General features: G+C 50.0%; 1 protein-coding gene across 1 annotated transcript in view; it reads right to left on the reverse strand.

The window, feature by feature from the left end:
• Nucleotides 1–27,788, reverse strand: part of Pik3c2b (phosphatidylinositol-4-phosphate 3-kinase catalytic subunit type 2 beta) — a 60,628-nt gene that overhangs the window by 15,061 nt on the left and 17,779 nt on the right. Inside the window, exons 2-21 of the mRNA XM_027417615.2 lie at nt 25,736–26,752; nt 22,642–22,742; nt 21,701–21,855; nt 21,259–21,379; nt 18,178–18,289; nt 17,956–18,035; nt 17,341–17,404; nt 15,806–15,952; nt 14,962–14,995; nt 13,034–13,229; nt 11,834–11,956; nt 7,608–7,775; nt 7,062–7,173; nt 5,703–5,845; nt 4,382–4,570; nt 2,724–2,817; nt 2,489–2,583; nt 1,764–1,944; nt 894–1,001; nt 199–291 (exon numbers count right to left, since the gene is read on the reverse strand). Coding sequence (XP_027273416.1) covers nt 199–291; nt 894–1,001; nt 1,764–1,944; nt 2,489–2,583; nt 2,724–2,817; nt 4,382–4,570; nt 5,703–5,845; nt 7,062–7,173; nt 7,608–7,775; nt 11,834–11,956; nt 13,034–13,229; nt 14,962–14,995; nt 15,806–15,952; nt 17,341–17,404; nt 17,956–18,035; nt 18,178–18,289; nt 21,259–21,379; nt 21,701–21,855; nt 22,642–22,742; nt 25,736–26,665 — 3,246 coding nt within the window. The 5' untranslated portion in view covers nt 26,666–26,752. The remainder of the gene's footprint in view (nt 1–198; nt 292–893; nt 1,002–1,763; nt 1,945–2,488; nt 2,584–2,723; nt 2,818–4,381; nt 4,571–5,702; nt 5,846–7,061; nt 7,174–7,607; nt 7,776–11,833; nt 11,957–13,033; nt 13,230–14,961; nt 14,996–15,805; nt 15,953–17,340; nt 17,405–17,955; nt 18,036–18,177; nt 18,290–21,258; nt 21,380–21,700; nt 21,856–22,641; nt 22,743–25,735; nt 26,753–27,788) is intronic.

Consider the following 27,788-nt stretch of genomic DNA (forward strand, 5'->3'; position numbering starts at 1 on the left):
GGCATGACTAAAGTATTGGTTTTGTCTTTGTTTTTTTTCCAAGAGAGGTTTGCTTTGTTTTGCTTTTGGAAAGTGTCAATATCCAGCCCAGCCTAGCCTGGAGGTCACTACATAGCCTAGGCTTGCCTCTGCCTCAGTCTCTTAAGTGCTGAGATTTCGGACATATGCCATCACACCCGCTGAATAAAGCATTCTCACCTTGAAGATGACCCGGATGTTCTCGCCCAGGGGATCCACATTTTGGAAGGCGAGTTTGAGGGGGACTGCGTTGGAATTGAAGTAGGAACAGTCCTGTATATACAGTAGAGAGGGCGATGATTAATGTCAGGGTGGTCCACACCCAGGAAGGAAAATGACCTCTTCATGTTGGATCAAGACGCTGTCTACCTTCTTCCAGATTTCCCAGGAACCCAAAGTCCACATCCCTTTCCTTGCTTCTCTCTTCCTGGCGTAGGTTGCTAGAACCATGGCTCTAACATCTGATTACCCACTCTCTTCCCCTCACTGAGTAACAGCTTACTAGTTTGTGACTTCTAGTAAATCCCATGTCCTATACTTCTATAATAGTACCTTGTGCCAAAGAGTTTGAGGATGGAATCAAACAACCAACCAAAGACCCGTGCTGGATGGTGAGTCAAGGCAGTCGGCTAAGAGCTGCCATCATCACCAACCTCCCCAGCTTCTTCCTCAACATCTACCTCCCAGGAGACCCAACCTCTGACTCAGTTCTTCTGCCCTACCCACAGTTACAGTTGTCGGCCAAGTCCACACAATCAAGCTGAAAGAGCCAACTTGTTTGCCCTCCTCCCTCCTCTCCTAAGACAGGGTAAGGAGACCCTCACCTCTCCAAGTGTTCTCTATTCTTTGAAGTTCTACACCTAGCAGTGACTTACCCTGGGCACGATACCCTTCACCAGCAGACTGGGGCTAAGTGGCAGACGGCACGAACCATTGAGGGCAAAGAACTGCCTCACCTCCTCCAAGCCATTTCGAAGGATGCCCTTCAGAGGGAGTGGGGAAAAGCAGGGATGAGGTGAGAGGCCCAGAGCCTCCACTGAGAGCCAGGCATCTACCTCCCAGAGGAAGGGGCCTAGTCATGTGCCTAAATAACGGACAACTTCGGAGAAACTCTTGGGAAGGACAGTCACCCACTTGGGTCCCAGACTTGCTCAGTGCACAAGAAGTGCACCTGAGTTTCTACAGGGGCAAGGCCGCCAGGAGCAGGGAAGAAGCAGGCCTAGAATGGAGGGCACATGGCATCAAAAGGGGTAAGTCCTTCTGGGCTTTGCTAAGAGAAGCCGCCTGTACAGACTTACAGATAAAGATCTCCCAAGTTTTAAATGTCAGAAACCAGAATCACTGCTGGTGTGGCATAGTGCTTTCCCACAAACAGATAAAGGTGCCCCTTCCTGCCACCCGTCTCAGCCCTGAGACATGGTTCCCACAGTGAAATGTGACCAACTGGACCTTAGACCTCACCTGTTGAGTGTGCTCGTGCAATGGACAGCACACACAAGTATGCCCAGCCATTAAGGCAAACAGCTAAGTCAAAATTCTAATATTTCACAAGCCAAACAAAGCACATTCATGAGCTGTGGCCAGCTTGGGAGACTATCTGCCTATGTCCTGCAGGTAACAGCCACCTCCTTCTAGTTACTAAAACAAAGACAACCACTCTCCATTCTGCTGTTCAGGATGCCTGAGAAGTGAACTCTTAGTTAAGCAGGTCTCACCTAGAAATAGAGACAACCTTGCCTACTTACCTGGCGTGCAGATGGGGTGGCCTCTCGGACCTGCTGGGCCAGTTTGGCCAGGGTATTGACAAGCCAGCACTGGCGGTTAAACTCCTCCCTTAGTCCCTTGCCACAGCAGCATAGCAGGGCTGCCAGCAGGTATTGGTAGCGGATGCTGAACTGAGAGTCCTTGAGGCTATCCTTCAGTAGCCTGCAAGGCAGGGCAAGCGGGGAGTCAGGCCACTCAGGAGCCACAGCATTGAGCCAGGAAGGAAGGGGTTATATTCTGCTCCAACTCAGAAAGTGCACCCCCAACCTCAGAGGGAAATCTACTCTGAACAATGTCTTCACTGTCTTTGAGCCACCCCCCTTTTTAGCCTGTTCCCCCCCCACACACATAAGGTTTCTCTGTGTAGCTTTGGAGCCTGTCCTGCAACTCGCTCAAAAATCCACCTGCCTCTGCCTCCGCAGTGCTGGAATTAATGGTGTGCACTACCACTGCCTGGCCGAGCTCATCTTGACTTTATACTTCTGCCATTAGTGGGTAGAGAAGGGGGATCTAGATGATCTCCTCTGAGTTACATGGAAGTGAATGGAAACACCCTTGAGAAAAGACACTATAGACCAAGGCCACAGGGTTGATCAGCAACACACTGGAGCCTGGTCTCTTAGCACCTCACTCTTGCCTGCCATAGGGGAACTATTCTTGGACTCAAGATCCTGTCAACGTCCCTTCTTTCTGCACGTGATTTTACCAGAAGAAGTAGTGGGTCACTCTCAGGTCAGAGATGGCTCGCTTCAGGAGAAAGCGCACCAAGGGGCTATCCAGGTAGCACTCATACTTCAGGGCCTGTTCAGAAGAAAGCAAACAGAAGCTTTATTAAGCACTGAGATCTACACTGACTGCTGTCCCTGGGATACTGGCAGCTGAAGGTAGACATAGAAAGATTAGGGTAGGGCTCGGGGCATGGGAACCGCAAGTCCTCACACCTGTACTAGCTGGGGCAGGTAGTCCAGCAGTTCTGCATCTGAGAGGGAGCCAATCCACTGCACGGCCATCCGCCGCACCTCCTGGTCCGGGAAGCTGCAAAAGAGTTCAGAGACTTGACAATCGCTACTGCAGGCTGTGACTCAGATGTGAGCTGCCAAACTTTATGTGTGGGTGTCAGAGGCATGGAGAAGGAAAAGTCCTAACCCCCACCCAGATCCACATCTCTTTTGGATGGCAGTCCTTAGGGATAGTCCTATCCACCCCCCATGAACAGTCTCCCTTGGGCAGGGGGGAAACAGGAAAATGGCCTTTCTTTTTTCTTTTGGTTTTTTGAGACAGGGTTTCTTTGTATTGCTTTGGAGCCTGTCCCGGAACTCATTCTGTAAACCAGGCTGGCCTTGAACTCACAGAGACCCACCTGCCTCTGCCTCCGGAGTACTGGGATTAAAGGCTTGCGCCACCAACACCTGGCTGAAAATGGCCTTTCTTATTCCTTAAATACTTAAAAGAAAATGGAGCAAAGTCCTCCACACCACTCCCAAAGCTCTTCCTTAACTCCCACTGTGCTAGAAATTCCTAAGGTGAAGGAACCCTTGAGTGGGTGAAGCATGTTTTCTTGGTAACATCCTACAATACAAAGCCTGCCAGGCAAGCAATAGAGAACTGTGGGGGGTTATATAAGCCAGTAGACAGCCTTCGAAATGAGTTTTGCAGGGCTTAGCAAAGATGTAGCCTCAAAAAGTCCCAAAGGCAGGTACACTTTGATTACTGAGATGGTAAGCCTGGGTACAATCTAGAAAATGCAGCTCAGACTGGGAGCCCCATGACCCCAAGAACTCTTTGGTGGAAAGATTTAAGAGAGGACTGTTAAAATTAGAACTCAGTGGTAAAAGTTTGGGCTATACAAAGGAAAGCATTTGTTGAAACTATAGATGATTATGTGAAGTTTGGGCATTATCTTATATGTAAACTTTGCCTCAAAAGAAAAAAAAAATGGAAGCCTGAGCTCTGTTAATAACTGGAGTATGGTGGCCCATGCCTTTAATCCCAGCACTCTGCAGGCAGCAGAGACAGGCATATCTCTGAATTTCTGTGAGTTCAAGACCAGCATGGTCTACAAAACAAACTCCAGGCCAGGTAGGGTTACATGATGAGACCCTGTCTCAAAAACCAAAATTGTTTAACAAAAAGATTACACCAAAATATTTACAATTTAATGATGTGTGACGGATACACAGGAGAGGGCTCAGATACCTAATAAAGCATGTATGCGAAATGGCAGTGGTGGGATCTAGGTAACTTGTATATGGGGGTACTCACAGGTACTAGACTGGGTAAAAACAATGCAAAGAAAAAAGAAACTAGAGCCGGGTGTTGGTGGAGTACGCCTTTAATCCCAGTACTCAGGAGGCAGAGGCAGGCGGATCTCTGTGAGTTCGAGACCAACCTGGTCTACAAGAGCTAGTTCCAGGATAGGCTCCAAAGCCACAGAGAAACCCTGTCTCGAAAAACAAAAACAAAAACAAACAAAAAAAAAAAAAACAAAAAAAAAAAAAGAAAGAAAGAAACTAGAAAATCCATGTGTTGCCATTTTCCCCAAGCTGGCTTGTCAGTGCTGGTGGTGCTGGGGCTGGGACAAGTAGGAGCTACAACTCACGTGGCATGCAGGAGCCCCAGGGCATCCTGGTGGTTCATGTGTGTCCACTGCTTCAGGAGAGCATAGATGTCGGGCAGGCAAGCCCACTCCCAGCTGGGTGCACTGGCGAGTACCAGGGGCAGTGAGCTCACCTCGGAGTGGCAGTAATAGCGTTTCTCCCACAGGTGCTTCTTGTCAGCGTCGGTGAGCCTGTGAGGAGAGGGGCAGAGTGAGCCAGAGGGCAGAGACCTTACATCCCAAGGGAATGGTTGCACACACTACCTACCATTCAGTGGCTTCCCAATGTCACTGCACAGTATAATCAGTCACCTAAGGGGCTTGGTGACTTCTGGCGCCTAGGTCCCACCCCAATGCCAAATGAGTCAGAATGTCTCCAGAAACTAGGCATCAGGTATTTTAAAATGACCACAGGTGATAGCATTGTGAAGCTAAGCTTGGAAATCAGGGCCCAAATCTCAGGACATTTGTCAAACTGAAGCTGAAATCGAGGGCCAATAACACTAGACGGGGATGCCCTGGGGGCCCTACTCCCAAGTAGAGCCACTAGAGGGCGGTGAGCAACACTTGTCAGGGTTTGGATGGCTGAGAGGCCTCTTGGGACTTCTAGCTTTATAGGGTCTGTAGCTAATTAGGACTTGCCTGAGATCAGGTGTCTAATGGGAGACAGGGGCTGAGGGGCTAATGAAATGATGGGGTCAGGAGTGGGGGTGGGGGCAGGGAGGGCTGCATCTCTTGTTCCCCAACCCAGCATAAGCAGAGAGCTGTGCAGGACCCAGAGAGGTGGCTGAAGAGCTCCGACTCCGCTCATTCTCGCCCCTCCCTCTCCAACCCTGGTGGACACAGCAGCCCCAAGGATGAGATCAGCCAGGACTCATTTACTCCTAAGAGCTGCCAGCTTGCCAAGACACCTGATCCTTTTTAGAATGTGACAAGGCCAGAAAAATGCAAGGGCTGTTGTTGGTGTGGTGGGGGCAGGGAGGTGAGGACAGCACCCAGCTGCCCCACCAGACAACAAGTAGGAGACATGATTATGGGGTGGCGGCAAAGCTCTGATCCTCCTGGTAGCTGTGTCAGGGACAGGTCACTAGTGTGGAGCTGGACATTCTCGTATCTCACTTCCTGACCTGCCCTATCCACACTTTCCCTAGTGTCAACAAGGGAGGGAAAGGGCCTGGAAGCTGTCACCACCTTCTGCCTAGGTGGTAGCAATGACTACCTCACCGATGGCCTACAGTCCTTAAGCACAAGGGCAGGGACTAGATACTAGGAGGTCAGGCAGACATGGACAGACAGTGTCACAAAGGAGGTGTCCTGGGCTCACCAGTATAGGGACTCCTTCTGCGTGATGTCTTTAAGCTTGCGTTGGTCCTCCTCCCGGAGGCTGCCAAACTCATAGCGGGGGCTGAACTTGTCTCCAGGGGGGCTGGTGAACTTGATGTCAAAGGCCGAGGTGGGGAAGTCAATCTTGGGATAGGATGAGAGAAGCAGAAGCAGCGAGGAGAGGAGGCAGCATCAGTGGAGGCAGCCATTTCCTGCATCCCCAGCAGCTCTCTCAAACCCCAATGCTCCTGTCTCAATCCTTTCCACCCCTGCCCCGAAGCTACGAGTAAAATAACCCACATGTCCATGGTGATCCCCAAAGTCCCAGGTGTAACATTTGGCAAAAATTGAAAGGAAACCATAGGAAGCCTGGCATGGTGGGTTAAGCCAGGAATCGTAGCGCTGCAAAAGGCTGAGGCAGGAGAACTGCTGTAAGTCTGAGGACAGCGGATCTACACAGTAAGTTCTAGGCCATTCAGGAATCAGAGAGGCCCTGTTTCATTCACTCCTTCCTCTCAAAAAGGGAAACACAGGGGACGTGGACAAGGGAGGGAAGGCTGGTTTGAGCTGCTTACAGTTAAGACAGGATAAGCCCCTGCAAACCCCCAGAAATCCTGAACAGGTATTACTAGGGTAAACCACCGAGAGGGCCCAGGTTGAAGCTGGGAACCCCGTAGTGTGGTCCTCTGGCACTGTAGCCTGTAAGGATCTGGAACCACACCTCAGATGAAGGCTTTATTCACTCTAAGGCCTGTGATCTTTTGCTCTGTGCCACCAAATATATATCCTTTCCAAAATGGGCATCAGAGCTGAAAGATGCAGTTCTCCAAGGAGTTCCCACTTGTTCAGCAAATGCACACTGCACCCTGGCATGTATGGGTGTTTTTCCCTAAGCCCTGGGGACAGGGTCAAAACAAAAACCGCCTGCCTCTGGAAGTATGCATTTGTATACTCCTATTTCATTTTCTGTCAATTTCGCCATTCCTTGCTTCATACCACAACATCTCACGGGCTTGGGAAAGGGGAATCACAACTAGGACTGAGCCAGTTTCTCTCCCTTCTTCTGGTCCCCTGAGTGACTAGTGGGAATGCTTTTTCTTGGGCCCCAAGAGAAGCACCTGATTGAATAAGGCCTGGAAGGATGAGGGCTCAAACCAAGGGAGCCCTGTGGGGAGATCTCAGACCTCACTTCAGAGGATGAGGTGAAATGTGGACAGATAACTATTCCATTCATTCCCTGGGGTGCTCAGTCACATTTCATCCGGGTGTCTACAGTTCCTACCTACATCTCAATGAGGGCCTCAAAGCTGACTTTGGTGTTGTGTGATAGGTGGATGGGGAGAGATAGGCTGGGTCTCACCTGCAGGATGACACTGTCTGGCTGGTGGAAATTAGGTGCACTCCAACGGGCACTGGAGTTTTCCTGTGTTGCTGGCCACAAGCCCAGAAGCTTGCGGCCACAGGTCAAGACTCTGAGATAGAAGGAGAGCAAGTTGAGCCAACAACCACTGTGTAAATGAAGGTGTGAGTGTTTGTGTGTGTGTGTGTGTGTGTGTGTGTGGAGGGGGATTCCTCTGCTGCTTTCTTGTCCCCAAACCTTTTCTAGTTGAAGTCTCTTCCCCTCTCCTGTCTCTTTGATTCTCCCCACAGATCTTCTAATCTCTAGGAAGGCTCCCATTGAAGAAAGCTCCCATGCCCCCTCCCCCACCTACCAGATTCTATAAGTAGTCCTGGTCTCTAGTCCTGTCATTGGCTTCTCTACTAGGGCTGAGGGCCCCTGGACTTCACAATGAGCTCCATGTGGCCAGCCCTTCCCAGGAGGCATTGAGTGTAGCAACTGGACTTTAAACTCCATCCCCCTAGTTCCCTTCCAAGGCCAGAAGCTGTTCCCCTGGGGCTCACATACTGCCTGAAGTTGAAGAGAGGGGTAGTGACCCAGCCCAGAGCCTCAGGCACCCGTCTCTGCTTGTTGGCTTCAGAGGAACTCCCAGGAGGCGGAATGGGCAGAGCATAGAGTGTTGCACACAGCAGGGTCTCCCGAGGCAGCCTGTTCACCTGCACTGGAAAGCAGATCCTAGGAAACAGGGGAACCAAAATTAAGAGCCTTCTGGGGCTGGGGGACTTGGGAAGTCAAGTATACGCAGAGAATCAGCTTTCGTCTCAGGTGTCACATATGTCCCTAGATTAGCCTCTCACTGAACCAGGACAGGTCCCAAAGTAAGCAGGGCCCCTTCTGGGTGTTCCTACTATAGACTCCCAGAAACCCACAAAGATGTCTCTGGAATTCCTGACTCCAGGCAGGGCCCAGGCAGAACTTGCTTAGCCAAAGCCATCTCACTGTCCAAGTGACTGCCTATTCTGTCCTGTACCAGGCTCCTTTTCTCACATTAAGATTCTCACAGAGGGTCAGTAAAGCTTCCTTTGGTCTTCCTTTCAACTCAATAGTCCCTCTCCCTCCCCAGTGCCATCCCAGAGTCACCAGGAAGAAGTACCAAGTTCTCTGGCCTTGGTGCACTCGGCTTGCCCTCCCCCCACAGCCCTCTCATCTGTTTGTGGCCCCTCTCCTAGCCCCCAGGGGCATACCCCCAAATAGGTTCAAAGTCCAAGAAGAAAGATAAGGGGACTTTCAGAGTTCCCTGGGACTGAGAAAGGCAACAGGACACATGAAAGCAAGCACTCCTCAAGGCCAGATGTTCTTCAGGTCTGCCCTGACTGGACTACACCAGCCACACCCTCTGAATTCAGGCTAAGGAGATTTGGGTGTGGGGAGGTGGCTAGAGCTTGGGGGCTGGGGAAAAGAAAGCCAAGACCCACCCGGTTACCTTTCCGGGAAGCTGTCTCTGGGCCAAAGTCCACACTGCCACACCCTCCTGGTTGGCCCAAGGCCCAGCTGCTTCTACACCCAAAGGGCACAGAGGCAGGGCAGCCGCCCCCAAGGTCAGAGGTTTCAGATAAGACCACCTCCCTCTTCACTGCCCCTCACTCCTGGGGGAAGTCTCCACTCAAAAGAGGCACTGAACAGCCACAGGCTGGCACACTCCAGGTCTGCCCCAGCTGCTTCTACCCTGGGGGCCCCACAGCTATAATTAGGGCCCCTTCAGTAGCCAACAAACATGCCAGCCTGGGTTTGGCTGGAGGTGACAGAGCAGGGCTCCTGGGCCTATTTTGAGAGTGAGCAGATGCCCTATCCTGCTACGGTGAGAGGGAGAAGCAGCTGACACCATAGCCAGGGAGAGGAGTTGGTCTGGTCACACACACATCAGGGAAGAGTAGAACGTGGCTGATACATGGTTTGACCATCATCCCAGACTTTGGGAGGCCGAGGCAGGAGTATTGCTGGAATTTCAAGGCCAACATCTGAGTCTCCATGAGACCCAATCTTGGGAGGAAGGAAAGAAGAGGAGGGGCATTTTGACTGAAACCATAATACAGAGAAGCAAGCAAGGCCTCCCATTTCCCAGAATTCCAAATGGGATTCTAAAATGGCCTCCTTAACCCTTTGCATGGGATTGGTCAACTTCTCTCAGACAGCTGACTCTTTTCTTTGCCTGAGAAATTCTACTTTCTGTGAGCCCTTCTTCAAACACTGGGGCTGCCTCCTCCAGAGAAAGTGCTGGGGCTCCTGCTTGGCCACACAATCTTGGACAACTGAACTGACAGCTTGACATGCTCACTACGGGAATCAGGGACTATAGTTTGGGTCCTTTCTGCTGTGTGGCATTAGTTATACTTGAACTGGGTGCTGTGACATAGATAGCATGTTCACACAAATATTCTCCATGCATTAGCCACCTTCAGCCACCTGGAACAGAGAAACAGGAACTGAGAAAATCAGGGCTGAGGTACTAACATGAAGACCGTAAAGGAGTGAGCATTTACTAAGCACTAGATGCTGGGCTAAGTCCTCATTCTTCCCCCACCCCATCCCCCCATCCCTCCCTGGTCTTGTTATTTAGCTGAGGCTGGTCTTGAACTCATAGCAATCCTTCTACTACAGCCTCTTAAGTGCTGAATTACAGGTGTGCAAACACCATGCTTAGCTGTCCAGGTACTTACCTATTTATTTGTTTCATTTTTGTGGTACTGATGAATCTAGGTAAACACTCTACCACCAAGCAAGTTGTTTTCTTAGTGTCCTAATGACTCTTCAAGATCTTGTTGAGCGGTCGATTCTCCTCCATTCTAGGCTGTCTACAGTATCATCTATTGAAGATGCTGGCCCAAAGCTTAGCCCTGACCACAGTGTTGTGCCTTCTCCCCCATGCCTTGGCTTCATGAAGAAGTGTTAAGAGGTCTTAGCCTCTTAGGGACATTAGGGAGGGTAGGGCTGAGGCAATGCCCTGCACATGGCTCTAGGCCTTAGAGACCTGGCCCTGTGGATCAAGCTCTCACACTTAGCATGGAAGACAGCCCACATGGAAGACTGGGCTGCATTGGTATCGTATCTCTGACTCCGTCAGGGAAAAGGTCCCCAGCACCCACCTCTAGAGAGCAATCTAGTGAGGATGGACAGTCTCCATGGAATACTGAAACTCAAGGGCTCTTTGCTTTGGCAGTGCTGCACTGAACCCAGGTTGCACTGAGACAGTGGTCTCACTATATAGTCCAAGCTGGCTTTAAGTTCACAGCAGCTCTGCTCAGCTTCCTGACTGCTCATCTTACAGCCCTGAGCACCACGCTCTGCTTCTCAGGGACCATTTAATGCAGCTCCCTTGTTTCCAGAGAGTTTCTCCTACCCTGGTGAGTGTTAGTGGCTATTGTACGTTGTTACTGCTCTAAGAATGACCTAAGTGTGACGACAGGGTCTGCCTCCCCTCTAGTCCATCTATAAAATACCCAGACCCTTCATCTACCTATTGAAGCATCCTTGACCTCCCCAGGGAGGTCTCTGTCTCTGTGATCTGCATTCTACACTTTTAAGTTGCATTTGCTGCTTTGTAAATGAGGACCCATACATAGCTGGCCTGGGAAAGTGAAGCTGGGTGGTGGTGGGGGCAACAACAAGCAAGGGGGTACAGCACAGGCAAGGCACTGGGAGACAAAGACCTGCAAAGCCATCCTCAAGGTCCCCTCACCCCTCATGTCTTTTCTGTTTTCTATGGCTGAAGCTTTCCTTGCTGAAACCAAATCATTGTTAATAAATGGTAAATGATACCATCTTGTGCTGGTGGCTATCAACATTTATAACCTGTCTATCTCCCTTCAATGCCACACCCACCTCCAGGTTAAAAAGGTCAAAAGGCTAAGGCAGACAGGCTAGAGAGAACACAGGATTGGAGAGAGAGAGCTGGAAACAGCCTTTCTCCTCAGGCTCCATGCCCATTCCTCCTCCCTCTAGGTAACCTTTCCTTGTTCTATCCATAATGGACAGCCCAATTCTTTTTGTATGTGTATTTGAGATGGGATCTCCTGGTTGACCTAGAACTTGGCTATGGAGCCCAGGTTGACCTCAAAATTATAGCTATTCTCTTGCCTGTGTCTCCCAAGTGCTGAGATTTTAGGTGTGGTTTTTGTTTGTTAGTTTTATGCTGTCTAGAGCTGAAACCCAGGGCCTTGTATATGCTAGCCAAATACTACTTGGAGCTATACCTTAGCTTAGCCTTTCTGCCTATTCTAGGGAATATTGAGAGAAACAGAGAGAATAGAAATCCTACAGACCAGTTAAATTCTTTTTATTGTTGTTTTCAAGACAGGGTTTCTCTGTGAAACAGTCCTGGCTGGCCTGGAACTCACAGAGATCTGCCTGTCTCTGCCTCCTGGGTGCTGGGATTAAAGGTGTGTGCACCAACACCGCCGGCACCAGTTAAATTCTTTAAGAGAGGCATGAGCAAAACAATAAACTGTTTTTAAAATTAGCAAGGAATATTTGTATGATCCTTTATAGATTATAAGGAGCCTTTACCGATACTTCTCATTGGATGTTCCTAACAACTTCAGAGGTAAAAATTATATCCCATGTAAGAGTCAGGGGAATGGAGACTCAAGAAGCAGCATGACCTATCTGGTAAGGACAGTAATGGAACCTGATTTAACCCAGGCTTGTGTTCTGTTCCAGGTCTGAATATGGCTCCAGGACCTTGCTGAAGTCAGAAGGCTGGTCTGAAGCCATCCTGCAGCCTAGGGCGGACTTACTGCTGGTCCCAGATGATGAGGTGGAACAAATACTTGGAGAAGTGAGCCCGTCGGGTCTGCAGGGGACTGCATAGTTCCTTGCCTCCATGGCTGAGGGAACAGGAGAGGTAGAAATCTTCATAGCTACAAAGGAACGAAAGCAGGTCAGTATAGTTTGCTCTTTAAAGCCAATCTCAACCCACCCTAATGCCAATCTCCATTTCCTCTAGTAGATTTCTGTTGATCTCTAGAGAATGCAACATGAGGTCAGGGTCGGGACAACCAAGCTGGACTTACAGAAGTGTGCTTAGGAGCAACAACCTGATTTGGATCCCTGGACCCCCAGAGTTTTAGGCCCACGTTCAATACAAGAGTTTTTCTTCTTTTCATGGGAATGGCCATCTAGCCTCTTCCTTATAATCAGTTCCAGCTCACGGGTGTGTGTGTGTGTGTGTGTGTGTGTGTGTATGTGTGTGTGTGTGTATGTGTGTGTGTGAGTGCAGGCGAGAAGGGTGGGGGAGGAAAACGACATATGCTGCCATGAATGCCTACACATGGGGGTCCCTGTGGCTCATGACAGGTGCCTGACAGAAGAGGTCAGAGAAGGCCCCTGTTTCCCAGGCTGCCTCCTTTGTTCTACGCCAATCGCCCAGAGGAATACATTAAGTGAGAAACAAAGAAAGAAGGGGAAGGGAGGGGAGGGGGGAGGGGTTGGTAAGGGTGGGATGGGGCCAAATGCCTATTCCCCCAGGCCTCAGGACTCTGGGGATCCAGCAGAAGAGCTGAGGACTACCAAAAGAACGTCCTCCTCCATCCACCCCTGCAAGGGAACCCCAGACAAAGGGTCACCCCCTCCCTGCCATCCTCATTGTGCATCTGCAGGGGAGTGCAGCCATTGGCTTGGGCCACACTCTATCTGGGAACTGGCCATCTGTCACTTGTCTCCCTCAGCTGGCTTTGGATCTGGAGGGGGCAGAGATGTTGAGGCAGCCAGCACTGGGGGGACTGGCAGGTGCTTATCTATCTCCTAGGGGACTTTCTCTCTCTGGGATGGATACTGGCTGGGCTCCCCTTAGGCACTAGGCTCATCCTCTGAGCCCATTGTACCAGAATGCCACAGAAGGCCACACACACTAAGATGGAAGACAGTAAGGTCACATGCAGAAGGGGAGAAGATACCAGGAAGTCAAGCTCATCTGTCTCCCCAGAGCTCTGACTTACCTCGTAGCCCAGATGATGGGAATGCGGTGAGTGGCATAGACAGTGAAGGCCAGAGCCCCAGAGAAATGGCAGGCCTCTTGAACCAAATCATGCTTTCGACTGCCAGGCACTGCCGTCTGGAAGTCTGCATTGAATGTATTGCAGTACAGCTCCACCAAGTCCAAGATGGCTGCTGTCAAGGCTTCTACCACCTTCTCTGTGAAGGAGCAGGGGTCAGAGAGAAAACTCAATTAGGACTCAACAAGGGCCATTTTGTTGCCATGACACTAGCAATATAGGACAGCTGATATATAGTGATCCCCAAATGCCATCCAATTTCTAATAGCTGTGACAAAGTTTACCCATCTGTGGAGAAATAGGAAAGAGACAGGAGCATACCTGAGCCTTTGTCAAGAGATGCCCAGCTTTAAATGTGGTCCTGTCTAACATAGATACTTAACATAATTTAGTGCTAAAATGTTATTTTTAAAAAATCTTTTCCTGAGACTAGAGAGATGGCTCAATGGTTAAGAGAACTGACTGCTCTTCTAGAGGACTTGGGTTTGATTCCCAGCACCCATACTGGCAGCTAACAACTGTAACTCCAGTTCCAGGGGATCCAACACCCTCTTCTGTCTTCTGTGGGTATCAGGTACGCATGTGGCACACATACTTACACGCAGGCAAAACAGCCATATATATAAAATAAAAACACATCCTTTTTCAAGAAAGGATTTTCTTGTCAACCCCCCCCCAAAAAAAAAAAAAAACCAATAAACAGGGGGCTGGAGAGATGGCTCAGAGGTTAAGAGCACCGACTGCTCTTCCATAGGTCCTGAGTTCAATTCCCAGAAACCACATGGTGGCTCACAACCATCAGTTATGGGACCTAGTGCCCTCTTCTGGTGTGCAGAAATACATGGAAGCAGAATGTTGTATACATAATAAATAAACAAAAATCTTAAAAAAAAAACAATAAACAGTACTTAACAAGCTTGTACATCTCCAGTACCATGCACGTGCCAACACACACCCACACACACACCCACACCCACACACACACAGAGAGAGAGAGAGAGAGAGATAAAGAACTATGTTAGTTCCTAGAAGACTGTAGGGGACAATTTATTGGTCTGTGAAGTCTAAAGACGCATTCACTTTTAAGAAAGCCAGTGACAGGACTGGAGAGATGACTCAGTGGTTAAGAGCACTGGCTGCTCTTCCAAAGGACCAAGGCTCAATTCCCAGCACCCACATGTCAGCTCGCAACTATCAGTAACTTCAGTTCCAGAATCCAACACCCTAGCACAGGCATACATGTAGGCAAAACACCAAGGTACATAAAGGATAAAATTTAAAAATTTAAAGAAAAAATAAAATAAAATTTGAAAAAAAAGGAAGGAAGGTAGGAAGGAAGTTAAGAGAGAGAGACAGAGAGAAAGAAAAAGAAAGGAAGGAAGGAAGGAAGCCAGTGACAATGGTTTTTAGGATGAGGATCTGCTTAAAAATTGCAGCAAGGAAAGAATCCTGGGGAAAAATCCTTCCTCCCATCTCCCAAGTCCCATTCTAAATTGGAAGTGTAAAGGGCCGTGGCTGCCAGGAGAAGAATCACAACCCAGCAGGGCGAGCTGAGCTTTTCCATCTGGATTGAAGGATAAACTCATCCTTGCCGATGCCTCTACCTCATCATCCTCTCCCAGTAACACCATAAGAACTGGTTATTAGCAAAACTAATGAGAAAAAGATCTGTGGAAAGAAATGTGGGCTCCAGCTGTGACCACACCTCAAGGGGAAATACACACACACACACACACACACACACACACACACACACACACACACACACACACACACACACGACCAAGCAGGAAGAAGAATGAGGACTGAGCCAGCAGTTGGCAGTGTCCAGCCTCTATGGGACAAAGAGGGAGAGAGAGCGCTGCCCTTACCTCGGTTTTCCCTCACAGCCAACACACTGGGATCCTGTTGGGGAAAGGAAGAAGGAGAGAGTCAGACAGAGCCCCAGCCCATTTTTATCACAGTTGGAAGGGCTTTTCACAGCTGTGCTCATCTGGGCCAGGCAGGGCTGAAATGTGAGGAGCAGAGATTCCCTGGGGAGAGGGAGGGAGTGACGGTCTACACCAGAGCCACAGGGTGGACAGAATAAGCAGATGAAAAAATCATGCTCACCTCAAGGAAAGAGCCCCACCCTCAGGCCGTAAGGCTGGGGATACAGGATCTGTGGAGCTAACAGGTCTTTACAGCACACCAGCCCACTATGGAGTAAGTTACCTGGCCCTTGGAATCACACCCCCACCCCCACCCCCCACCCCCCCAGTTTTGCACCCTCACGGATAAGGAAAACTGTCAGGCAAGGCCTTGGTGACTGAATAAAGCTGTTCTTGGCTCATGTGGTTATTCCCATGAGATTGAAGCTAGCCCACCCCTATGCTTAAGGAGAGGGCACATGCTTGACATCCATTTCCCAGGAGCTCCTGTATCTGAACTGCTTACACATAAAAGATGGTGTCGGAGAAGAACCTTGTTTGTTTGTTTTGAAACAGGGTCTCACTATGCAGCCCAAACTGTCCTGGAACTCACTGTGTAAACCAGACTGGCCTTAAACTCACAAGAGAGCCACCTGTCTCTGCCACTCAAATGCTAGGATTAAAGACGTGGGCCACCACACACTGTTAGAAGATCATGTTAGTAAGTGGACAACAGGTTACTTGGCAATCAGAAACCTGGTTACCTGTGAACATCCCTGTCCCTTTCTCATTCTAACACTTTTACCTTCTGGATTTTTGGCTGCATGCGTGAAGGGCAGGGAGGCAGCTGGTTGAGAGCACTGGTGATCTCAGGAGTCTCCACGGCAGCCAGGGCATTGCAGATGGCCTTGACAGACTGGACCACCCTGTCCGCCTTCAGCGGGAAATCCCCCTGCGGGAGGCCATACAGTGAGGGAAGTGTTTGAGCTCTGTGCCACCCCCAACCCAGTCTTAGAGCGTGGGTGTGCAGAGCTAGTGACTCGAAGGAGGAATTCCAGGAACCACACTTTATTTTCAGGTATTCAGCCTCAGCAAACCGTCACTCCCTAGCCTGTCGGTCACTCCCCTAAAACCCTTTATCCCTGGTCTGCAGTGATGGCTATTTCTGCTATACAAGCACACACAGGACTCCAGAGGCCTAAAGGGTTAAGAAATCAATTGGCAGGGAATGGCAAGGAGGTGAGAGAAACACACTGAGGCCCCCCTTCCTCTCTTAGGCTTCTCATGACTTGCCACAGAATGACCCCGCCAATTGTTCATGGCCATAGATGCACCAAACACACTCTTCGCTACACTTTGGCTCTCAGTATTTTCTCATCTGGACTCTGCTCTTCTGTCTGGCCATGACTACTTAGGTCAATTCAGATTGGGGACCAGGACACCTACACCTTCACAAAGCTTCCCCCTCCCAACACCCACAGTCACCATCCTCCATCTAATAGTGTTACGTGAGCCTTCCATTTCCCTAACCACACAAGCTCCCTGAGGCTAAAACTACCCTCTCACCTCCCACCCCCCCCCACCCCCGCTACACACCTCTACCTACCCCCTAAACTAATACAGAACACTGCAAAGTTGTCTAAGAACTCACTGCCGGGGTTATGGTAGTGGCTGCTACAAAATGGGTTCTAATAGTGGTGGATCGTGAACTAGACATCCTGCCCCTGAGGGAAAAATCTAAGATTGACGGAACTGAGGAGACAGGGTTGTTATTTTGCTTTGTTTTTTGAGACAGGATCTCTCTATATAGCTCAGGCTGGTCTGGAACTCTGAGAGAGCTGCCTGCTTCTGCCTCCCAAGTGCTGGGATTAAAGCCCTGTGCCGCCATGCCTGCCAAGGGACTTGATTTTTGAAGACCACTTCCAAAGACCTTTGCTTTAGCTTCATATTTGTGTAAAAGCCTCGAGGGAAAGTTTGATCTAGCCTTGAGACTTGCCACTTCCCTGAGGGCGTGGTGTGTTATCTATGACACGGGTTCAAGCCGTTTAAGAAGGTATCCCTGGGCATTTTTCATAGAAAAAAAAAAAGCCTAGGGCCACACCCTTAGTTTAGAGATGCTTTACTCCAGAGACAGCCATCAGAGTCCACCTCTTGACTTTCACAGAGGGACAGAACACCTTTTAACACACTTGCTATCTGCCCTACAGCCAGGAGGTGTTTGCTTGCCCAGAACTAGAGAGATGAAAAGAAGGTGTCACAAACTGTCATCTGATTGCTGGAAACCTGGGGAGAAGGAAATGTCCCGTGGTTCCTCTCTTCAGTCCCAGGGTGTGTACTCACATCAGCCAGCAGGAAGGCATCCACCTCATTGTGGTAAGTGTCAAACAGAAGACTCAAGGCCTGCCTGGGGGTATGGGGTGAGAAAAATCACAGGGGAGATCACAAAAGATTCACTGTCCTGGGAGACCCACACTTTCCCTTCCCTCTTGTCTGCTCTGATGTGAAGGAGTTCCCACTCTTTCTAAGCCCCATGAGGATGGGAAAGGGGTCTTTTCCACTTTGCTACCTCTCACCTAGCAAATGACAGAAAAAGCACGAAAGCAGTGGGTCTCAACCCCCCCGGGGGGGGGGTGCATATCAGATATTTACATTATGATTCATAACAGTAGCAAAATTACAGTTATGAAGTGGCAACAAAAATAATTTGATGATTGGGGGTCACCACACATGGACAACTGTATTAAAGGGTTGTAGAATTAGGAAGGTTGAGAACCATTTCTCTGAGAGAAGAGAGGAAGTGCGCCCTGGGGTAGGGTCATTCCTGACAAGTTTCTTGGATCAAAGTCCCAGACATTTATGAGAATCTATCACACTAACAGGAAACCAGGCAAGCGTATCTATGCCATTCCCTCATAGTTCTTGCTTGGACTACACCTAGGTGGTACCCACTCTCACCTGCTGATGGTCTGCTTGACTGGCCTCTCTTGGAGATGGATGAGGTAGTTCAAGGTGGAAGGGCTCTGGTCATCATTTACCTGAGTGAGTGAACAGTGTCCTCATCAGACAGGAACAATGCCTGTGTCTCAGCCTAGCATACCTACCCCACTCCCACCAATGTCCCTCTGTCCACTCTGCCTCCCCAGGTATGTACAGCTGTCAGCCATTTCCAACACATACCGTCCGGGCCAGGTCACTCCGTATGGCTTTCTGCTCCATCAGCTGTAGTCGGATGTTGATGTCAAACTTGCGGCAATATTGGATATACTCATGGCTGCCCAAGGCATGCTTACTGGTGGGGTAGGGGGATAAGACCATTAGTGCCTGAAGGACTCAGTGGGAGGAGAGATATATACTTTAGCCTGGGGAGACACAACCAAGAAGGAAGGGAGGGAAGACAGAAGAGAGAAGGAAGGGGAAAGGGCCTATGCTGGAGTCCTTATCCTTTACTCCCCCAAATGTCATGGTAAAGCCTGGGGGGGAAGTCATGGAGTTTATCTGAATAAAAGCCACCCACAGCACTTAACCCTTGAGCCTCACAAATAATGACTCACTGGCTCATTCTAAGGATGAGACCCGTTATAAAGAATTGGGTTATAGAAGGACTTCTTAGGGGCCTCTGTTTAAATCCTATTTTCTTGGCTTTGACAACAAAGGGGAGATGGGCTGTAACACAGACTTATGTCCAGTCTTCTTTTTGTGTTATCTACTAAGGTGCTGAGGACAAATGAGGTAACCCCCACCAAAATTCCAGAACTATTATCCTGAAATGGGTTCCATTTCTCCTCTCCCTCCATGGCCCTGCCAGATAAGAATCCCGTGTAAGTCTTCAAGCTTTCTAAAAGGAATGTGCAGCTCTCACTGCTCGCACCCTCACAGCTGAGTCCCTCTACTACCCAACCTCTTCCTCTCCCCCAAATCACACCTTAATCTGAAAGGAAACCCACAAGAAAGGGCTGAGCAAGCCCCACTCAGTGGGGCTTGTGCTGCAGGCTGAGCCAAGCGATAGCATCTGGGGAACAGAAGCAGGAAACGGACTTCCTTCCTCTGCAGAGGTGGGAATCTGGGCTAGAATAGAGGGGAATGGACGGGAGCAAAAGGGAAGAGGGGTGCAGAAACTTCTGGAAGTACAGGGCCTCAGGCCAAACAAAACCAGCCTAGACTTTGAGGGTTTCCACATCTGGAGAGACCAGACCTGCAATATGAGCTCTGACCTGCTAAGATTAAAGTAAAACTGAAATATGGCGGTGGAGAGGCTAGACTGCCAGGCAGGCCTGCGGGAGGGTCTGTGCGGAAGGAAGAGTGAGTGCAGTGCTGGAGAGGGGGAGGTAGCAGGAAACCCAACCTACCTCCCTTAGGACTGTCTCAAGGTTCTTATCACAGAGCTGCCTGCATCCTGGAGCAACACTCCCTTCAGTATCAGCCAGTTAGGCAAGTGAAACAATCCTGAGGGTTTCCTTGGGAACTAGCAACTTTCTAGCCCTTTCCACCCAGGAACCAGCACTATGCTTTTATGCAGGGTGGGCAGGGAAAAGCATCATTGCCTCAGTGACTTCCTTCAACTTGTATGTGAAAGGCTTCAGCTGTGCACATGAGTTGGGGTAGGGGTGGAAGGCACGACCCAAGGACCATGATCTGGGCTCATCTCGTTGGGAACATTCCACTTGACATCTCCCACTATCACTGGACCTGGGGCTCCAGGATTGGGAGTCTTCAGGGAAAATGTGGCATCTATGTTCTTTGGAGTCCCAGGAATCCTCTTTGGTGGCTGGTCCTTTGCTGCTGGTATCTACTGACTATTCATCAGGTCCTGTCTGTCTGTCTGTCTGTCTGTCTGTCTGTCTGTCTGTCTGTGTAGGTCTCTCCCTCAGTGTGTGTGTGCAGTGCACAGATCTCTCCCTCTATCTGTGTGTGTGTGTGTGTGTGTGTGTGTGTGTGTGTGTTGCACAGATGGAACCCAGGGCTTCACCTGTGCTAGGTTTCACTTCTACCACCACTGAGCTACATTGCCAACCTAAAACTTCACCACTCTTCACAGAAGACACTAAGAAGCAGGCTTCACAACTGGTCAACAGAAAGCCAGAATTTAGTATAGTGTTCACCGGGGTCCGATTTACCCACCATAGCCCTGTTCCCTCCTAACAATGGCAAGCTGCTCAAGCTAGTGCTTCCCGGAGACCCTGTATCCAGGACCCCTCCATGCCCCTGTATGGGAGGCAAGGATACAGTGAACACAGCATGGAACACTGCTGAAGGCACCCTGGAATTATATCATGATGGGCCTGCTTCTTTTCCCTCAGTTTCTAGACGAGGATGCAGAGGCCAGGGAGTACCTGCTATCCCCAATGCTGAAGAAATCAGTCAAGAAATGAATCTTTACTTCAGACTACCAATCTTGTGCTCTAACCATAGAAAACTATTCTTCTATCTAGATTTGCTGGAAGGAAAATGTACAGTTCCACAGAAGTTTTGCAGTCACAGAAACTGACAATGAGGGAGATACAGGCCTTGCCTGTCCCTATCCCCAAGGCCTGTTTCCTCGAAGTGGGTGTCACACTTGGTGCAACAGCCACACAGAAGCCTGAATGGAGGAAAGCAGAGCTCCTGATGTTTGCTGCCACTTTCTATCCCTGAGGATGGGAGCCTTGTCTACCCCACCCCAGTTTTCCACAGTCCAGAGTAGTAGAGGGGGCTTCCCTTAGCTGGTCCCACACCACACTTTCCAGGGAAGCTGCCTCGGTAGAGGGCACTGCTGGAGGGAGCTGGAAGCCAGCCTAGAAGGAGGTTAACCAGCTGCACAGGCCAGTGGAAACAAAGGCATGTTGGCAAGAAAAAGCCAGAAAGAGCCACTGTAATTTCTCCCTTTGGTTCTATAAGGGCACTTCTGCCCAGTGGTTGCATGTCCTCTTGAGTAGGAAAAGCATCCTGCCACTGCCCAAAACCTGCCTCCACAAACAAAGCACATCTCTCAGCAACCAGAACCCTGCACACAGATACGACCTCATCGTTACTTAATTCCAGCTCCAAACTCTTTCCACAGGAGATTTGGCTCAGGATCCAGCCAGCCCAGCTGGAAGATGGAGCTCCCAGGGAAAATTCAACGTGGCCGAGATTGTGCCCAGAAAGCAGGAGTCCTGACTGCAGGGTTGGGGAAGAGCGGCAAATGCCGAGCCTAGCGCAGGTCTCTAAGAGCATCCTCATTCTCCTAGCCAGAGGCAGGTGCCACCTCTGTCCCACGTGTCCCTTACTCCATTCACTCACTTTTGTAGGAATTCCTCCAGCCCACAGGGCTTCAGCACAAAGTCCCCCACATCCACTTCCCTCAGTTCATCGTGGGTGTAGCAGAGGGTCTGGTAAATGAGCAAGTCCACAGTAGAGGAGCCTACAAGGAGTAAGGCAGAAGAGGGAGGACAGTGACATTGGGCAGGTGGGACAGGACCTCCCAACTTTGATCCTTTATCACCAGCTAAGTGGTCTCTAGTACCTCTACCAACAGCCAGATAAAGCAGACAAACCAACAGTGGGGTTGGGGAAAGTTACTAGATTCTAGAAAGCTCCCCCGCCCCCAGAAGCATGGTCCCATCTGACCCTCATTCAGGCTACAGAGTGAGAGATGAGAATCAAAGCTAAGGGACTCCACAGTCCAAAACACAGTCCTCCCCGCCCACCTCCAGGGGCATTCACATAACCCCCACTAACTTACAGTTGCAGGTAAAAGTGAGTGGCTCCCGAAGACTGTCACACAACACAGTCACCTTCAGGTTGACTTCATCCCCAAGATGCTCTGGGCTCGGGGTGACAGCGCTCCAGACATATCCAGTTAGGGAGTAGTCCTGGATGTCAGAGCCTGTCCGAAGGCTGTATAGGAGGAAAAGGAGGACTCTTACTATGCCTTCAAAGAACCCTGATGAGGGCCCTCCTACCCTAAGGCCCAAGGGCTTTTCTGTCCCTACTGAGCTCAGCCCCCTGATCTAGGGGTCAGGCTGGAGCAGTGGGGAGGCAGCCCTAGGAAGCTGTACTCTTGCCATCTCTGCTACAGTTGCAAAACAATCCCCATGGTGGAATGGTAGCAAGAGCTCCCGAAGGAGTTTTCCATACTAAGTTTAACAGAATTAACCAATAAGTAGTTAGAAATCCATCTCCTTTCTCTTCAGTACAAGAGAAGTTTTTCCTCACTGAGAGGTCTGTTTACCCCTAAAGGGCAGTTGAGGGGAAGAGCCTGAAGTCAGGGATAATTAGGCTGATCAAGGTTTGTGAATTTTACTAAAAATGTACAAAATTCTAAAACTTTATTTTCTTTTGAGATAGAGTTTCACTATGTATCCCTGGATGGCCTGGAACTTGCTATATAGACCACGCTGGCCTGAAACTCATAGAGATCCTCTTGCCTCTGCTTCCCAAGTATTGGGATTAAAGTCATGAGCCACTACATCTGGCAAACTTCTAAGATTTCATAAAAAAAACCTGCAGACAGGTTTTTATAAAATTGCTGGAGGAAGGCTCCCACTCAGGGAAAGTTTATTTATTATAAACTTCCTCCTTCCTAAAGGAAGAGGTAAGCCTCCTCCAGAGACTCAGGATCCTCCCAACCACTCACGCAGGCACGCACATGCCCCCCACCCCATCCCATCCTTCAGCTCTTACATATCCAGCATGTGGCAAAATGCAGCAACTTCCTCATCTCTCTCCTCTGAGACCTCAAACAATTCGTGGCCACTGGCGGTGGTGTGGGGCCGGGAGCCCACCTTTAAGGGAAGAGCAGCTGACTCAGTGTTTTTTCTTATGGAACCCCTTCTTTGAAGGGCCTCCCAGATGTAAAGACAGTCTGCGTATAAGGACTTTTGACTTAACATTTAAAAAAAAAATGGGAATCTAGAAATACATTATCTGTCAACCCAGGACACCAAAGACCAAACTGAAAAAGGAGTTGAAGCCTGGGCTGGGCACAGAAGCTGGGGCAGTGGACAAGAGTAGCCATACCTGTTTTGTGAGGGGGACATGTCTGACTAGCCCAGTGTGGCCATTCAGGCAAGTATGTAACACAGTGATGATGCCTAAGTCTTCTGGGAAGGCTCCCAGAAACATACAGGTGAGCTGAGCTAGATCAGACAGGTGGTTGGTCCAAATGGTTCCCAGGGAGGCCTGGCCTTGGATAAAAGCTTCAGCATCCAGGGCCAGACACCAGATTCAAGGACTGAGCTCTTCAGTAGCAAGTACAATTCAGACACATGTGCCTTCTCAGTAAGAAGGACTTGTGTTAGAGAGGACCTAGCCGGGCTCCCGTAGGCTCCTCAGAAACTTAGTGGCTAGGGCCACAGACAGCCTGCCCGGACTGTCCATTTCCTCTCCTAGAACATGCATGTGGTGCTTGGGGTCCTTAGACAAGGCCCCAAACCATCTCCCATCCCAGAGCTGCTCACAAACACCCAGGAAACCCTCAAATGAGCCCTAGGGAGGAACAAATAAGGAGAAAGCTGGTACTGACAGGCTTCACAGGCCTGCCCAGGGCAGCCACCCAGGAATGAGGCTTTGGCTCCATGGAGTCCCAGGCTGCATCTGGTAAAGGCAGCAGGTTCTAACAGCTGCATTGGGGAGGAAAGGGGGTGTCTGAGGCCGTGGTGTGTGGTGTATGTGTGTGTGTGTGTGTGTGTGTGTGTGTGTGAGTGAGTGACCTCACCTCTCATCACCCCCTCAGCTGTTCTCATGCTCTCCCTGTCCCTCAGGGCAGAAGGCAGCAACCAAGCTCATCTCTGAATATTCTGACTGCTTCCTCAAGTGTCCCTCCCTCTGGTCAGTCTTGCTTCCCTGGGTGTGTGTAGAGCGGGGTGGCAGCACACGAAAGGGAAGGCAACAGTGGGGCAGTTGGCATGTGAGGCCCTGGCTTTGCCAAGCGTATGCCTGTGTCCCAGTCCAAACAATAGTACCACTGTCAGCAATTAACCTATGAGAGAGAGTCAGAGAGAAAGAAGAGGCAAGAGAGGCAGAGACGGAGAGGGGAAAAAAACAGAATGGCCACTGAAGGCCATTTCATGCCCTTTCTGTACCATTCCCTGGCACTGTAAGAAAACAAAAGCCACTTACGTTTGCCCGGCTGGCAGGCCCTGGTGGCATCGTCCGATGCTGGCAGGGGGAGTCTGCCAGGCAGAGGCTGGCAGCGGGGGTACCAGGCTGGCATTTGGAGCCAGCCATTTCCTGAGATGGCTCAGTGGGCCTGGGATAAGAATCCTTCCGCCTGGAAGCCCGGCGAGGGCGGGGTGGGGGTATAGGCACAGAGCTCAAGGGGTTTTCCCTCCCAGCAGGCTGAGCCCCTGCCCCAACCTGAGGTGGGGAGGACCAATGCCGCATTGCTTCCCCCACCCCAGGACTGGCAAGAGCTTTTTGCTTTGCCCTTGCTTCTTCAAGGAGACTCCGAACCAGATCCGGCTCCGTTTCGGTACTCTGGTGATACATGAGATGGGGGAAGGAAGACAAAGGTGACTACCTACCCTGGGCTGCCTGACTCTGTGAGCAGGCCCGGCTCTGTGTGAGGAACTAAGCTAAGGACATGACTCTCCCCGTCCCTATAAATAGCAGGAGCAGCCCCACCTCTGAGTCGGGCCTTTAAAAAGCCTGAGCTCTGGGACTGAAGCTCACCCTGACTAGGCTTTGAGGGGCTCACTCTGCAAATGCAGAGGAAGGAAGGACCATGCAGCTATGCAGCGTTGGAAGTGATCCCCAAGGCTGGACATGAGGTGGGAAAGCCCCGGGGCACTAAGACAATGGGTAAGGAGGAAAGAGGGTGCTACAGTCTGAAGCTATAAAGCAGCCTCCTGCCTCACCGGGAGCAGGGAGCAGGGTGTCCGCCCAGAAGTCAGGGCTAAAAGCAAGGTGACCTCCAGGTCCCCTCTTTGGAGATACTCCTGACACTCCATGGACCAGAAATATATCAAGGCTGCTGTGGAAGCCACCTGGGATGAAATGTAGGCTTTGCGCTTATAATGTATTATTATCATACTGCTGGGGCTTTTTCTAAATATTTTCAGTGGGGAAAGATGGCTAAAAGTAAACACCCCCACAGCATGACTGTACTTAATGCCACTGAACTGTATACTTTTAAATGGCTGAAGGTAAATGTTAGGTCACATATACTTTATCACAATAAAAAGCAGCAAAGAGGGGAAAGTGAGAGGAAGAGGGAGAAAGACTTTGGAACAAGACCAGAGTCTAATATCAGCTCTGCATGTCTTACTGTGTGACTTTGGAGCATTGGACAGGGTTGTTGTTGAGATCTGGTATTCTGTGAACACTGAACAAGCAGCTAACACTATGGATGGTCATCAGGGCCGTGCTGTCACTGTAGGGCAGTTGACAGGGCAGGGCCTCAGGAGTAAGAAGCAGCTCAAGTCCCACCTCCACCATTCAGCCAGAGTCAAAGGTAAGTCTGGTGACTCCTAAATCTGTCCTTACATCATGAAGGAAGTACCTATTAGAAGCCACGGTTCCCCTATAAGGACTCTTTTGACCAAGACACTGAAACTTAGCCTAGAAAAGGAGCCAGACCTTCCCTGATACTCCTGGCCCAGCCTCCCATAATAAAACCTAGCTTGGATCCCTCCCAACTCCCACATCAAGTGCCCAAAGGTCCCAAAGGCAGAAGCAGAAGAGAGGACTTAAGGGGCCTGTGTTTGGTAGGTCTGAATTCGGAATGGCAAAGAGAAAGTAGTCCACACTCTGAACGAACACACAGGAAGGTCCTCACCGGAGCAGCAGAAATCCGGCGGTTCTTGCCAGGTGTTGCATTTTTTCTGTTGGCATATCGGGAAGTATAGGTTCGGGGGGGCACCTGAGGGGGCATCGTCTTGCTCCGGGCCACAGGTTTTCCAGAGGTGTCCTTGTTGAAGTCCAGGGGCCCCCGACCCTCCTTCCAGCCCCTCGTAGCATCAGACAATATTTCGGAATCATAAGTTGACTTCAAGTTGAGCCTTGTAATTGCATCATTAATGCCATCATAGTCCACAGATCCCAGCATATGTCGCTGTCCTCCACCATCAGGTAGCTCTTCCTCTTCTGGGTCCTGGGGCCCTAATAGTTTGTCAGGTGGCTGTTCCACCAAAGAAAAACTGTTGATGTCATTAGGCTGAGGGATCTTGGAGGGTGAGGGGGACCCCTTTCTGGGAGGCAAGGGAGGGGCATCCCAGATAGAGACCCGAGGAGGCAGAGGAGGTGGGGATAACTTCTTGCAAGAGCCATCTGTGTCACCTGATCCTGGAGACAAGGAGAGCCTCCCATCTGAGCCATCAAAAATATAGAGATAGTCTCCAGGCAGGGAGCCCTTGGGCCAGGGATCTGGGCCAGGCTGGGGATCTTGGGAGGTAGAGTTGGAGAGCTCTTCTGGTGGGGAGATGGAGTTGTAATTCAGGGTAGGATCAGAGCCAGAAAGGCCACGCAAGAGCTTGAGGTCTGTCCGCCTGCCTGCTGGCTTGTTGTAGAAGTCTAAGGCTGGCTCTTCCCAGCTGATGAGAGAGGGCTCTGTGTTCTGCTTGGCCCTGCTCTCCTCCTTGTGATGTCGGAGCCGGGAAAGAGCATCATACTCCATCTGCAGGGCTTCAGCCATAGCCAGTTCTTTGCGGCTGATGCCCACCGACTCTAGGGACTTCCAGTGTTCCCCATTGCCCTGAATCGAAGACATGATGAGGGTGTGGGCACAAGAGACACCGAAGCCTTCTACTTCCTGCCAGTGTCAGGCCTGGATGGCTGGTACATGTTGTCTTGGGACCTGCAGGCAAGGGGTAGAAATGTAATTTAGTTACCAAGTAAAACTTATCAAATAATCTGATATTGTGACAATAAGGTGATATAATCTGGGTCAGTGCCCATTTCTTCAATACCCACAACAGAAGTAAAGAACAGAAAGACAGAGAAACAAAAGAGATACCAGGACAACTTTATTATATCTTTCCAGCCATCGTTCTACATATGTCTCCATCTGTGGTCCTAATTCCTATCCTTTCTTCTGTTACACGTGCTTCAAGGGAAGAGAGAGGTACATGGTTTATTTAACAATTATTTATTTGTTGTTAGGAGAGGGCACGAGTGCCATGGACACAAGTGGCGATCAGAGGACAACTTTCACGAGTTGTTCAAAGAGGTACTTTTCATCAGCCATGAGTAAACGTGGGAAGCAGGGTCTCTTCAGGGAGAGAGGACAGCTGTCTAGGGGTGGAACTCAGTGGGAGAATGTCTGTCCAGCAGGCATGAGTCCCTAGTTCCAGTCCCAGCACTTCCTAAATATTTTTCAAAAGCTAAGGGTAGTTGGGGCAGTGAGATGGTTTAGGAGTAAAAGCTCTTCCAGCACAAGCCTGCTGACCTGGGTTCAATCACTAGAACTCACCATGAAAGGAAAGAGAACAAAACACAGGAAGTTGTCCTCTGACTTCTGAGGACACACTGTGGCATAGCCCACCCACCCACACTCACATGCTCCTATTACATGTGTACACAATAATAATAAAGTATCTTTAATTAGAAGGGGAGGGGTCCTGGGTACGAGGCTTCGTGGCAGAATGTTTACTAAAGGCCATAGGTTTGATCCCCGGTGCTTTATGGAAAAAAAATTAAACAAGGCACAGTGGCACATGCTATAAACCAAGGGTTTAGGAGGGAAAGGCAGAAACCAGGAGATCATAACCAGGTTGGGTGACGTGGGAGATGTTTCAAAAGGGGCTGGAGAGATGACTCAGTGGCTGCTCTTGCAGAGGATCCAGGTTCAGGTCTCAGTACTCATATGGTGATTCACAACTATCAGTAACTCC

This window comes from Cricetulus griseus, chromosome 5 (assembly GCF_003668045.3).
Source record: "Cricetulus griseus strain 17A/GY chromosome 5, alternate assembly CriGri-PICRH-1.0, whole genome shotgun sequence".
NCBI lineage: Eukaryota > Metazoa > Chordata > Mammalia > Rodentia > Cricetidae > Cricetulus > Cricetulus griseus.